Source organism: Sturnus vulgaris, chromosome 16, assembly GCF_052056855.1.
Source record: "Sturnus vulgaris isolate bStuVul1 chromosome 16, bStuVul1.hap1, whole genome shotgun sequence".
In the NCBI taxonomy this organism is placed as follows: Eukaryota; Metazoa; Chordata; class Aves; order Passeriformes; family Sturnidae; genus Sturnus; species Sturnus vulgaris.
In genome coordinates this window covers 6,845,388-6,859,993 of record NC_142258.1, presented here as the reverse complement: position 1 = coordinate 6,859,993, position 14,606 = coordinate 6,845,388, and the positions used below count along the sequence as shown (strand labels likewise).

The window sequence follows — 14,606 nt, the reverse complement described above, 5'->3', positions numbered from 1 at the left end:
AGTAGCTGCTTTTAAAGTTTGTTATGTAGATGTCACCCAAAGCAGAGTTTCTCGAGAGGTGTCAAGACAGAAATGAAGGCAGAAGTGCACAGGTGTTACTAAGGAATAAGTCTTTCAGAAATAAGAGAGTTTGCATTTATGATTTTCAGCAAGATGTTTTTTACCAGTTTCAGTACTGCAGAATTTTCCTTTAAACTCAGGTGCAAAAATCTGCTTTTAGTTGCTTCAGACAATTTAAATTAGTTAGCATGAACTTGAGTTTTTGGAGAAATATCAATTAATCCGTGACCTTAAGTAACTATATTTTTCCATGCTGCTCTTTTGCTCAATTGTATTAGCTGTGGTAAATTAATGAGGCAGAAGTGCTGATAAAATCCTTCTTTCCCAAATGGAAGAAATGCCTGAACTTTTTAAGTGACTGATCAAAGTGAAATGTTCTGGATTTGCTAACAATTAAAAACTCTGTGCCTCAGGTTAACAGATAAGGTTTTTCATAGCTTTTCAGTGTAGAAATAGAATACTACTTGGTGGTTTTAAAAACCTGCTATTCAAATTGGAGTTTCTTTAAGTGGCTTCTGGAAAGAGAGTTGCATTTTATAGAGTCTATCAGATATACATCCAAATCAGATTTAATTGTTGCCGTGTTTTCAAATAGTTATGTGATTTAATCCAACTTTAAATTTGAAGATGGAGTAGCTTTTAAAGATTGCCCTATTTTAGGTATACAGGAAAAAATAATATCCTTGTTTGACGCCTGATTATTTATGCCAGAAGTTGTCATGATCCTGCAGAGTAATCTGGAAAGGATTTTACTTAAGGGGATAGAATAGATTTTCACTTTAACTGGGGGCAGTAAGCTTGATGATTAAAGTGATAGTTTTACAAATTTGAGTGTAGTTAGGTAATTTCTTTGGAATGGAAAAGAAATGTCTGTGCTCATTATTCTACTCCAAGTGAACTAAAGCTTGGTTTTAGAAAATTATATATTACAGTCAGTTCAACATAACTTTCATATTAAAGTCTGGCTCACTTAAAGAGTTCTTACTTGGTAGAGCTGAGTATCTCCTGGACATGATGGTATTTTTTTCTTTGTGCACCCAAATACTCAGGAGCTGGACAGACAGTATAATGTTCCTTTTGCAGTTTGATGCAGAGACTGGGCCAAGTGAGCAGCACAGTATCCCTGTACATCACTAATTTTTGTTGTGGTCCAGGGCCTGGATTAGGAGGTGGCAGTGTTGGGGTAAATGCAGAGAAGAGACAGGAAGGAAGCAGCATGGAATAGAAGATGTGGCTAAATAGGTATTTTTAATAAGAAGGTTTTTAAGGGAGTGTCAGGAAGCTTTTTATCACTGCAGTTGGAATGGCAGTTATTTGGATTTTTTAGACTTCTAGTAATCACTATGAAAACTCCTTTTGTACCTTTTTCCCCTGAAATTGGATGAATTGGGGTGCACGGAGGTGCTTCCAAAACACATGGGAGTGATTCTTCAGCAGAAAGAGCATAAGGGCAGGTGGAACTTAAGTGGTTGACTACAGGTTCCAATGTCTATGGTGATTGTTTGTTCAAATGGGAAGGATGAGAAACATGGTCCTGTTCAGCTGCCAGTGGCTTAGTGGTGTGAGCTAAAACTCTTTCCTTTGTTAGGGTGGTGTCTATGTATGTCCAGCAAAGTAAACTTGCTTTAATCCCTTGTACTTGTGTGTTTAAGAATTCAATAGTTCTGAAAAAAACATGGCAAGAAGATGAGCTGTGTTGGATAGGAAGTTTTAATATCTCCAGGTGACAAGTTCTTTTGAGGCTCGTGTGGCAGTGCTGACCTTGTTTAGCAAATTTGGCATACTAAGTAACAAAAAATGTGGCTGTTCTGCTGACCAACGCAGTCTGGAGAGTACAGAGGTTGTTTTATTCACACTCCTTCAAACACATAGCCTATCACAGTGTGTCCTCCTTTTGTTATTTCTCTTGCTTGGATTTGTAGCCTTTTTAGGGCCAGCTGACCTTGTCTTGGCTGCTCAGGCAGCCCTGTTGGATTATCAGTTCCCAGGCTCCTTGGCATTGAAAGGTCTTGATCAGAGGCACTGGAAACTAGTGCAGAGAAACCAGAGCTGTCAGGGTGGCAGTGCTGAATGTCAGGCAGGCTGGCTTACGTGTTTTTTTGGCCACAGAAACTCCTGATACATTTCTGTTACACAAGATTGCTGGTTGCATGTGCAAGAACTGTTTTGGCTAACATTTAGTCTATTTTATAATGTGATCCAAGTTGCTTTGCATCCCTTTCTTTGAAGAGCTGGCAAAGAAGTTGTCAGTTGGCCATAAGTGATTTAAGGTGTTAAATTCTATGCTTTGCTTGTGTTAAAATTATTTAGAAAATAGTAAATATAATAAGAAATGCTCAAAAAGCCCCTTTCCCTCTATTATTTGCATTGTATGTTGGTGCAGTCTGCTATGAATAGTTAAATGTTCACTGTTAAACATTGCAGAATGATGCCAGGTTAAAAATAGTGGTAGCTGTCTTATTAACTTTAATATATTACTCAGCCCTGTGCATGGCCAGCATTTTGTCAGCACAGCAAATCCTCTAATGGATTGACATCATTTATGAGTAAAACGAAAGTTATTCAAATGTGGAAATTGCATGTATATTGTTAGGCTGATTTGCCTATCAAATTCTTCCAGAAATTCTTCAAGTCTTGCAATTCCCTGGGCAGATGAGATCAGCAGGATGCAGTATTTGCCTGGAGTGCTCTGTAGCTTACTTTAGGGATGCTGCTGTTAGGGGAAGGTGTCTGCTTGCAGTGATTGGTTCTTTTTTTAAATTACTGCCACTTGAAAGCATGTTCTCATAAAAAAAAATCTTTGCAATGAAAACTTCATAATCGAAGAGTTCAGTGAATCTATTTAATGATCATGGTCAATGTGGATATGAGCCAAAGAGCAGATTTATCAATGATATGTGGTTTAACAATAAAGGGGGGATTTGTCAGTTTATGACAACTTGGTAGAATGTGTTCAGTTGATGTAATTCAGTAACTGCTTCACATTTTTAAAGCCACCATCAGTTTTAAAACCATCAGTGCCTTCTGTTTAGAAAGTCATGTCAGCCATTTGGGTGTTCAGATGAACCCAATATGGAATTTGCACAAACAAAAGGCTGCCAAAGAGTACTGACTGTAAGTATGCCCCCAGCTTCTGGCTGTTACAGAGAAAAGTATATTAAAACTTAAAAAAAATGGCTGAAGTGAGAAGGATGGGAAGAAAGGCAGAATTTAATTCTTCATGAAATCCCAGGAGAGGAGGGAAAAGGCAGAGTGGCAGAGGAGGTTGGAGAGAAAGTAGAGCCTTCCTCAAGCATGATTGAGCCTTTTATATTTAGATATCTCTGCAGTGAATTTTGCAGAACTGCATTTATTCAGATATATATAACCTTTGATATTTACTGTGTTAAAAAGTCTGTCAATAAAGGGCCATTTTGTAGCTCTCAAAATAGTGCAGGGATAATGTTGCTGTGTTGCTACTGTCTGCTTTTAGGCAGGGAAGCATCATAGGATAATTCAGGCTAGCAAGGAGCTCAGGAGGTCTCCAGCCTCCTCCTCAAAGCTGTATCATCCTGAGGTCACACTGGATTTCTCAGGACTTTGGCCAGCTGAAAGCATCCAGGGATGGAAACTGCATGTTTTTTCTGGGCAGCCTGTGCTTCTGTTCAAGTCCTTATGTGAAAAACTGTTTTCCTTCCCCTGTGTGAATTTTCCATGTGTCAGCTCACGCCTGTTCTCTCTCATCCTCCATCCATGCTCCACAGGGAGGAGCCTGGCTTAGTCTTTATGCTCAAGTCTTCTTTTCTCCAGGCTGCATGAGCCCAGTTCCCTCAGCCTCTCATGGTGAAATGCTCCGACCCCTGACTGTTGTGGTGGCTCTTTCCTGAGCCTGCCCCAGTTTGTTTTGTTCTGGGGCAGTCAGTTCTGAGCGCAGGGTCAGTGTGGTCTGACAAGTGCTGAGATGATGTTGAGACCTCCCCTGGGCTTGGCCGTGTTTGTGCAGCCCGGGAGCTGCTCCCTGCTGCCAGGGCATACAGGGCTCATGTGGAGCCCACCAGGATCCCCAGGTCCCTTCCTGCTGCCCAGCTGGCCACTTGTGCTGTTGCAAGGGAGTTTTCCTCCCCAGCTGTGAGAGTTTGCATTTGTCTTTCTGGTGTTTCATAAGATCACTGTTGAAATATTCTTCAGCTTGTCCAGGGTCTTCTGAAGGGCAGTTCAGTACCTGAGTGTGACCATTGGTTCACCCCAGTTTGGTACAAGCAATGTCCTTTTAAAGCAATACAAAAAATACCTATTTTATATTTTTAACCTTGATTGTAGCCTTAATTAGACCAGAATGGGAACATAGAACCAGTATGTTTCAAGGTGCTGGATTTAATAAAGCTGATTTTCCTACAAAAATATGTGCCTACATGAGTAATTCATGAAATAAGGGATGTCACACAGCACTGCTGTTACTAATGCATTTAAAAATTATAAAGTAATCCCCGTGTGCATTTCAGGCATCCTAGGAACTTAATCCACCTGAGACAAGCCCTAAGCAAGCAGTTGCTGTTTGAATGAATGACAGTTTTAGAGTTTGACTTCGTTCAGGCTCTTGCTGCCACCTACAGTCAGCTCAGCTGGGTGTTCAGCCATTTGAAACCTGCATGTGTTACAAACGCTGTTCCTTTCCTAATTGTTTGAAACTCTGCTCTGGCAAGAGCTTCCTGGCCCAGGATTTGGGAAGACAATGGACATAGACAGAGCCTAAGATGTTATACTGGTGAAACAAGTTGTGATATATGCTGTGCATCTCAATACAGAAATGTCTTTAAGATAATTTTCTAATCTTTCAGAAAGTCTGTATTTTAAATAACAAAAATACAGGACTGCTAGGTTAAAAATCAAATTGTCAGGAAATGAACAACAATGGCATGAGAAACTTGTTCTTTTCCCTTGCTTGGATTCTCTTACTACATAAGTCTTCCTTTTCCTGAATGTTTGGACAGTATCCAATTATTTTCCTCTATTCCAAAGCTGTTCTTTTTTTAGTAATTTATGGAGTGCTTCTGTGGGCTCATTAATGATGTGTCTATTGCTCAGCATTGCCTGGGTTCAGTAAAACTGCTGCCATCATCAGAATTCTCTGACTGGAATGGGCTGTATTACCATACTTTTTATATAGAAAGCTCTGATGAACTGGCAATGTCTGAAACTCTCTTCTCTAGTCTCTCCCTTCCAGCCCCTTACAAATTCCAGACAGAGAGCTTTGCTGATTTGGAGCTCTTGAAAACTCATCTCATTTGAATGCAGAGGATTATCAAACTGGTTTTTTTAATGGAAATTGCTAATGCATGACAGGTTATATGTGGCAATCTGATCTAGGATGTTAATTACTAAATTATTAGATTAAAAACCCTTAAGAACAACACTATATGCCTTAGATGACTTTTTAAAGATCATTTATGGAGACTGGAAACTTGAGGAGCTTTATTTTATTGAGCATAGATGTGGTGAATAAGTGTTGTGGTCAGTTGGATCTTTATTAAAAATAATTTTTTTTGATTCAACCAACATATAAGGCTGATAAATATCTTCAACTTCTTTTACAGGGTGACCTGAAAACTTATATCTGCAATGAGCAGGAGCACATTAAAGGAGAGTCTCAGATAATGCTGCTCCAGAGGATGGCGTGTGAGATCGCTGCTGGCCTCGCTGTGATGCACAAACACAACTTTGTGCACAGGTGGGCTCCAGAGAAATGGCACTCAGTCAAGATGCACTCCCAAATTCATCTGGGTATTTTCATTAAAATCCAGGGGTACTGAAGACTCCACATGTGAAATAGCCTGAGGCATGAAGGTGTGATGCTAATGAAGCTGCTAATTGAGCTGCAGTGGTGTGGTATTCCAGCTCCACCTGCCTGAAAGCTGATCACCTGCTCTTTGGGTTTGCAGCCCATAGAACACAGCCTGCTGCCAAGCCAGTCCACATGTAGTTGTTTGATTAATTCATGGCCAAGTTAAATGAATTTTGTTTATTGTGGAGGGAGGGATGTTAAAATTCAGTTAGAATGAATCTTACCTGCTGTGAATTTTTATTAGATTGTAGAAATTTAGAACTTCTCTTTGGTAATGTTACCTGTGCTACTAAAAACGGAAAAAACCCCTCCTTTTTAATGCAGTAAGGAGGAAGCTGAGTTTAGAGGGAAAATCTGACTGAAAGGGATATTCTCTCAATGAATTGTTGTTCATGTAACCTTTAAATCTTCACTGAAAGGAGGTAGTCAGATTTCACAGTAATCATGCTAGGAAAAGAATCTTGTTCCCATTGGGGGAAATGCTAGGTTTCTTTTTAAGAAATAAAATTATTTTAAATTAAAATTAATGTAGCCAATACAGAAAGAATGGCAGTAGTTGCAAAAGGCAGGGAAAATTTATTCATGAAACAAGTTGCCTAGAAAAAGACAATTTTTTTTTTTTTTGCTGTAAATGTAAAGGTGCTAAGGATCTGGAAGTAATTAACCTCTAAAATGAATAAAATATTAAAGAGTACTTGTTCTCCAAATGTGGATTACCTGGTGAAACCTTGGGTACCACAAGACAGTTGCTTAGTCTGTTCTCTGCTGTAGAACCAGCACTTCATCACACTTTCAGCAAGTCAGGAGCTTGTGTTGGAGCTTATCAATGCACATCTTGCTGCTTAGGGAAGCCAGAGACCTTGTGTTCAAGGAGAAATAAACTCTCAAACCTAAGTCTTAAAAGGTGCAGGGTTTAAAACAGCAGCAAAACCCTGAAAAACCCCAAAGCCTGGACTCAGCTGATGGCTGATGGACAGAGCTCTTCTTTTAACCCATGTAACAATTTCAAATGACTTGAACCAGTTGTACCTGTCTAATGGAGGGATCAGTTTCTTGTCTTGCAGCAGCATGGCTTTGTAGATATTAAATTTAACAGTACATTTTCAGTGAAATACAGATAAACTTGGTAAATAATTAATCTGTGGATCTGCAAGATTCTCATTGTAATGTTTACTTCTAGCAACACTATCCTGATGCTGTCAGAGTAAGTGGTAAAGCTCCAGCATCAGTGATTTTGTTGTTAGTGGTAAATTCAAGCAGCCAACAATTTTTCTCTTCCAGGATATTTATTTAAATAGTATAAAACAATCTGGGACATACTTGAAGGTTATAGATGTGTTTCTGACCTGTGTAGTTCAATGGCTCTGGAAAGGAAAACATCATCTTTCTTTGTAGCAGACAAGCTGTGGCTTTCAGACCATTTGTACTTCAGAGACTTGTTTTAAGCCAACAGAAGCAAAGGTAGAGTTCTTCCAGGGCACTTAATTTCCTGGTTCCCTCTGTGAAACTGTGAAATATTTGAGCAATTAGTCTGCTGAGCTCTTTGCTGTCGCAGCCACAGTTCCAGGTTCATTAAACTTGCATAAATTTCTGAGTTTGCATGATGAGTTTCCTAAAACTGCTTCTTTGTGTTATTACAGCAGCACTGCTGTTTCATGAGTGTATGTGGTCTGGTTTATGGTAGAAACTAGAAGCAAATTATGTGTCTTTTAAAGAGCTTTGTGATTTGTTTATTGGAGGACTTCTATGAAATACATTACTTTTTGAGTTGGTCTTTTTCAAAGACTGTAGTTCTGGTTCATGTGTAATGTATGTGTTTGTTACTTAAGGAACTAAATAGTAGATGCAAGATATTACTGGTTGCTCAGTATCATATTATAAATTATTATTTAAACCGAATCTGAATTGCTGATAGATTTTGCTTATGAGAATTAAAATGCAAGCCATGCAGTGATAGGTGTGAAGAGGAGTGACATCACTGTAGCATGTGAACAGCCCACGTAATCTCCATGAGAGGATTGTGAGCAGAATGAAATAATTGCATGTGAATGCAGTGTGGAGTTTGAATGCTTAAGAGTCTACACCACTGCTTCTAGAGAAGTGACTGCAGCTTGAACTTTTTTATACAGGGCAGCATAATAGCCTAGGGTTTTTGTATGAAATCTTTAAATGTGATTGCCTTGTCACTGTGTTTAGTTTTCTTTGGATTCCAGATTGCAGAGTCTGCTTAGCTCTGGCTCTAAACTGATTCTCCTTTGAAGCAGTGGGAGTGCCCAAGGGAAATCACAACCTTTTGGCCACAAAAGAAATCTTGTCCAATAAGTCCTCTCTAAGGAGAAACCCTTCCAGTGTTTGTTTTTTCTGGAAGCGATGAGTGTTTGTATAGAGCTGTAGTGGCAGCAGTATTTCAGTGAGATATGGAATCAATTGCTGGCGTGTGCAGGTTCTAAAACTTAATAAAAATGTAAACAACAAGAAAGCTATCTTATTGTTTGGTTTAGATCACAACTGCACTTCAGAAATTACTCTCCCTGTGCCTGGGTTTGCACTACATATGAGTTGGTCTTTTGGAGTGCATGGACTGGTTTAATTCCTCAGAAGAGGATCAGGAAGGGAGCTGCAGGAGCTCCAGGAGCACACCTTCCTTGCACTCAGCCTTCAGCAGGATTGAGGTCTGTGGGATCAGCCTGCAGCTCATGCACAGAGGATTGCTGAAGTGTATCTAGAGTGGATGCTGAATCTTTAGCACTGTTTTTATGTTGCTGGTCTGCTCCCGTTACTTGCAACTGTAACCTGCAACTCTGCATAAATCCTTGATTTTTAGATTCTAAATTTTTTAAAATAGTTTTCTTTGAGCTATGACCTGACTGTTGTAAGAATTGTCACTTCTGTTAACCCATTTGTCTGAATTTGCATTGAAGACCTGGTTTGTCTCACTGTTTGTTTGTTTGCATTTGCAGTGACTTGGCCTTACGGAATTGCTTCCTGACATCGGATTTAAATGTCAAAGTAGGAGATTACGGTATAGGATTCAGTAGGTATAAGGTGAGTTCATCTTGTCAGGGACCACTTTTTTAATTCAGGGGCCAAGTTACAGCAAGCAGGCTTGAAAGTTGTAAACTGATACTAGATTGTCCTTTATTTGAGTAGTGAAAACTTTCAAAGTATTACTGGCAAATAACTGTAGCAAGGTCATGTACCAGTATAGGTACCTTTATAGAGATGAGTAGAGTTTATGTTCTGGGAATCTTCTGCTAAATCTACTCTTTTTTGGCCCTATTTACAGTAGTCCTACAATATGAACAAACTAATTTTAATGTGTTTTAGGGGCACATTTGAAAGAATATTCAAAATGTTAAAGTATATCAAGAAAGTGAAAAGTTAAGGATATTAATTAAAACATTTTATAAGTACCAGACCTTAAACAAGAAATTGGCATTTAAGTTTCTGCTATGCAGTGACTTTCCTCCATAGTATTATTCTCTGCTACTTGGGGAAAATGGGTTTATTTTATTTTAATTCTAATTTTTTATATAGGCATCACACAAAAACATTAAGGAAGGGACTGTCACTGTCTGGAAGTTGATCCAATGCATATTCAGCCTTTTTGTTTTATTCTTTTCTTCATTTTGATCAATAATTTAGGAAGATTATATTGAGACAGATGAGAAGAAACTTGTTCCTCTACGATGGACTGCACCTGAGTTAGTAACAAGTTTTCAAGACAGACTGTTATCAGCAGAGCAAAATAAATACAGTAACATATGGTATGTAGAAGACTTAAAAAATTTCAATGAGAGATTTGTGAACATATTTTGGAATGTTACATGAAAGAGGAAATTATATTTAAATTAGCCTGATGCATCAGATGTACAGTGGGTTTATCTCTGTAAACCTGAAACTATATCCTGCTTTGGAAAGATGCATAGAAATCTGAGAGAGAGTTGGAGCAAACAAAAATGCTTAGCAGAATAATAGATGTTTATATTAATAAAAATACCTTCAGATGTTTACAAAGGAATGAAATGGTAAATGAATTTTCCAAGAATAAGTAGCTGTGAGTGACATAAAAAGTTGATCCCACTAGAGCCTGATGAAGTTCAATTGGTAGAACAATGGCATTTTAATTAAAATGCTGTGTTCTTGCTGCAGCATTTGAGAGCAGCAATTAACTGATGGTTTCTGCTGCCAAAGAGCTGGTAGACAATGGCTGGTAAACTCTTGAAGATGAACCTTTTTGAAATTGCCAAGTTCCACTTCAGTTCTCAAGCCCCAGGAAATTTGGATAATGGAAACTGTGGATTAGGCTAACGTTTCTGAAAATATTGTAGTTAATTCCTGCTTTATATTTGAAGGATATTAAATAGTAAACTAGACTTTGTTTGGTGTTTTAAAAGTAAGGTTGCAGAAAGCAAGTGGGGTGTATAGAAATAGTAAATTTCCATAAAATTTGAATATAAAATGTAAAAACTAATTTGCTTCCATCCTCCAAGGAGGCTTCCTCAGCTCATACTGTTCATCTGGACTACAAGCAGCCAGGGTCTTAAGGTTTCCAACTTGTATTTCAGTGCCTCTTATCAAGAGCTGCTTTGAACAGGTTTGGACTAGATGATTCCAGACACCCCTTCCAATCTAAATTATTCTACATGAGAGTCAGTTACTTGGCATTTTGAGCACAGAAGGATTCCCTGAAGATTAGCATTGACTGTAATCAGTGAAAATGTGATTAGTGTTGGATATAGTACAGATGCAGCACTGAGCAGAGGCAGCTTTTGACCACTGCAGCTTGACATTAAGGAATTCTGTGAACTCTGGAGCAAGGATGACTTTTCTAGCAGTTTGACCTATAAATGCAATTTCTCATGAAAGCTTTTTCTCTTCTGTTGCACTAACTGAAAGGTTTTTTAATCTCATTTCTATACACCATATTAAAAAAAATCCCTGTATTTTTTATTTTTAAATTGTTGAAAATATTATATTTTATTATATGTGGGGGTTTTCCCCATGATCAAATAATTTGAGACCTTCTATATTTTGTTGCCTTCATTGTTATTGCCTTCAAGCACTTTATTCTTCAGGCTTTTAGCATTCTGAATGAATTAACATGTTCTGAAGTTATTCTAGAGACAATGGAGAGTAGTATTTATTTCTTCTTGCCAGTTATGCTTTGCTTATGCTTTCTTAGAAAAGCCACTCTGAAATAGATCTGTGAATGCCCTGACATTTCCTGCTCTTCTGCAGGTCCCTGGGTGTGACACTGTGGGAGCTGTTTGAGAATGGTGCTCGGCCTTACTCAGACTTCTCTGACAGGGAAGTCCTAACCCATGTCATCAAGGAGAAGCAGGTTAAGCCCTTCAAGCCACGTCTGGAGCAGCCATACTCTGACAGATGGTAAACCTTGAATGTTTCTATTTATTCTTAAAGCTGCTGAAGAAGTTTCTCAAATGACTCAGTTCTCTTAAATTCATTGAAATTGCTACATGGCAACTCAGCAAAGGGAGTAAAAGGACTTGCTAGAGATAGAAGTTCCTGACAGTGATACTGGTACTCTGAGGCTTGTTAGGTATCTGAATTCTTTAAATTCCTTTTCACTGTGAAACCTATTGAAGCATGTTTTTATTTGTATAGGTATGAAGTTCTGCAGTTCTGTTGGCTGCCTCCAGAAAAGAGACCGACAGCAGAAGAAGTGCACAGACTTTTAACTTACCTCCGCATGCAAAGCCAAAGGGACTCAGAGATTGATTTTGAGCAGCAGTGGAATGCTCTGAAACCAAACACCTCAAATAGAGAAGCAAGTAATTCTGCATTCCCAATCTTGGATCACTTCACAGGAGATAGACTTGGCCATGAGCTGGAGGAAGTTCTGACTGTAACTGAAACAAGCCATGGTTTGAGCTTTGAATACATCTGGGAGGCAGCTAAACACGATCACTTTGATGAATGTGGACATGTGAATCCTGATGAAGCCATGACCTACACAAGTATTTTCTATCCAGTGGAGGTTTTTGAGAGGTCACTTTCAGAGCAAGGGCCAGGAGCACAGGATGGAAGTGGTCAAGAGGCATCACTTGCTGTCCCTGGGGTGTTACCTGTGTTTGATGCACACAAACTTTCTGTTGGAAATGACTACTATATCCAGTTGGAGGAAAAAGGAAGTGGCTGCAACATGAATTTTGATAACCAATCAGTTGTATTAACAACAGAAGTTGATCATCAAGAAGCTGTACAAGAAAAAAGTTCTCATTTCACGGTTCTCAGGGATCTTGATGTTGAAGAGTCTAGTACCGATGGGGACTTCTTCCACTATAATACAGATCCTAAAGAGGAATTTTTGCCTGCTACTGGTAGTCCAGAAAGTCCTTTTCAGAGTATATTTAATGACATTGAGAGATCAGAAGAACTGACAAAAAGAAAAATGCTTGGGTTTGCTGATGATTCTCCTAAAGACGTTAAACCAGCTGTTTTGAACTCAAACACAGATGCTAGAAAGGCAGTAGGCTGTTCTGAGAAGGAGCATTCTAGGCATGCTTCTGAAAATGAAACGGTTTCCTTATGTGAAAATATCTCTAACCAGTCAGACCTGGTAACTTTGGAAGAACTTTCTGATAACTTCTTATTTCTTCAAGAGAAAAACTTATTAACAGGGTTATTGCCTAACAAAACCAGCAGTGATTTTGGGCAAAACTCAGATGATGTTCTAAAAAGTATATTAGAAACCTCAAAAAGAAACTCTGTAGAGCCTGAGCCTGTGCTGGCTGAAAATGCACAGGTCTTTTCTTTAATACATGAGAGTCTTAGAACAGTGAAAGATGAAAATTTTAACCCAGTGACAATGAATAAAGATCCCAGTTCCCAGTCTCAGACTCCTGTAGAGATGCAGGCATCCTCTAGTCCTCCCACAGCATATAATTCATGTGATAACTGTGCAAATCTTCCTATTTTGAGGGATGAGGGGAAATTTCTAAATGTAGAAGTGAATGAAGTCATGTCCTGTAACACTGATGTTCTCTGTCAAGAAGAGCTATCTTATCATGCCAAAAATAATAATGTTGGAAACAGTCCATCTTACAGTGTTGCTGTTGAAACAAATGAGTGTGATGCACAGATAAAACAGGAAATGCTTTTCAAGTCTGATGAAATAACTTTTAAAAGAGAAAAATGTAGTGATCAGGAAGATAGGAAAAGAAACTTGCAAGATAGTTCTCCCATACTAAAAAAAAAAGAATGTTTATTGGAGGAAATACAAGAAACAGCAAATCATTTTGAGAACTGTAAGAATGTTCCAGAAGAAGTGACCTCAATCTCTGTTGCTGCTTCAGATTGTACAAGTCAGGATAGTCTTTTGGAAGATAGCCCATCTCCTATACAGACTGTAGAACAAACATTAGAGACACCTGATTCTTTGGATTCTTTAGATGTAAATGAAGTTTTAGAATCTTTACAGGCTCAAAGTCCTCAGAAACTTTTACCACCAGATAAACCTGCTGACAGTGGCTATGAAACAGAAAACCTGGAATCTCCAGAATGGACTTCCCATGTCCCTGTTGAGGATGCTTCCAGTGTGGATACTGCTCTGTGTGTCGTGAGTGAGAACAGTGTCAGTGCTTTGCCTTCTAATCCAGTCATCATTGTGTCAGAAGCAGCAGCTTGTCTGGATGCAGTGAACAGCAATTTTGAAATAACCCCAGTGGTTTTTCTGAGTGGAAATCAAAACTCTTACAGAGACTCAGCCTATTTTTCTGATAATGATTCTGAGCCAGATAAAAAAACAGAAGAGTCTGTAAATCTGTCCAGAGAGGCTGTGTGTGTTTCCTCCAACAGAGGAGAGAATCACACTGAAGAGGTTTGTGGTTTTGAAGAGAGACAGCAAACGTGTGATGTGAGGAATTACCAGGGTGATGATAATCAAAACTCGAAACTGGAACTAAACCACAATTTAGAGATCCAAGAGATGGATGAAAGGATGCAGGGCTGTCCTGATGAGTGGGCTGAGGCAACTCTGACTTCTCTGGAAATAGTGATGGAAGGTAACCTGAGGGATGAAATACAACTATCTGAGACTTCCCATAAAAGTGTCTCTTGTGTTGGCACTAACACTTCAGAACTCCTTTCACACAGAGACTTAAAGCCTGTGCACAACATGGCTTTAGATCTGAGTAACAGTGAGAAGTCCTTCTATCACATGGAAGGACAAAAACTGAAAGAACCAGATATTGAAGGAAAATACCTCGGCAAACTCAGCGTGTCTGGAATGCTTGATTTAGAAGATGGTGATGATGCAGATGAGGAAGATGAAAACAGTGATTCTGAGGATGACATGAGGACTTTTCATATGCATAGTCTGAGTTCTGACAGTGAAGATGAAACTGTTCATCAAGTACCTGAGATAGTTACTGACAAAGATGATGGAAGACGCTTGAGAAGCTTGTTGAAACTTCCAAAACCTCTTAACGAAAGGCCTGAACTTTGGAAAGATGAGAAAAAGGCTGTAACGTTCTTTGATGATGTGACAGTCTATTTGTTTGATCAGGTACTCTTCTTTTTAATTACTAAGTAAAGGTTTTGTTGGCTTGCCTTTTTTTTTCTTTGAACAAGGAGTAATTGAATAAATTGCTTAATGTTTGGGAAAACCCTGTTGCAAAAGTCCCTTTCTTGTTTTGGCAGGGTTACAGCTCGTTCATGATGTGGGTTATTTTTTCTTCATATATTAAGGCTATATAAGAAT

At 38.8% G+C, this 14,606-nt stretch overlaps 1 protein-coding gene across 1 annotated transcript in view; it reads left to right on the top strand.

The window, feature by feature from the left end:
- Nucleotides 1-14,606, top strand: part of LMTK2 (lemur tail kinase 2) — a 41,451-nt gene that overhangs the window by 19,799 nt on the left and 7,046 nt on the right. The window contains exons 7-11 of the mRNA XM_014891868.2: nt 5,634-5,767; nt 8,842-8,926; nt 9,527-9,648; nt 11,123-11,272; nt 11,510-14,411. Of these exons, the coding sequence (XP_014747354.2) occupies nt 5,634-5,767; nt 8,842-8,926; nt 9,527-9,648; nt 11,123-11,272; nt 11,510-14,411 (3,393 nt within the window). The remainder of the gene's footprint in view (nt 1-5,633; nt 5,768-8,841; nt 8,927-9,526; nt 9,649-11,122; nt 11,273-11,509; nt 14,412-14,606) is intronic.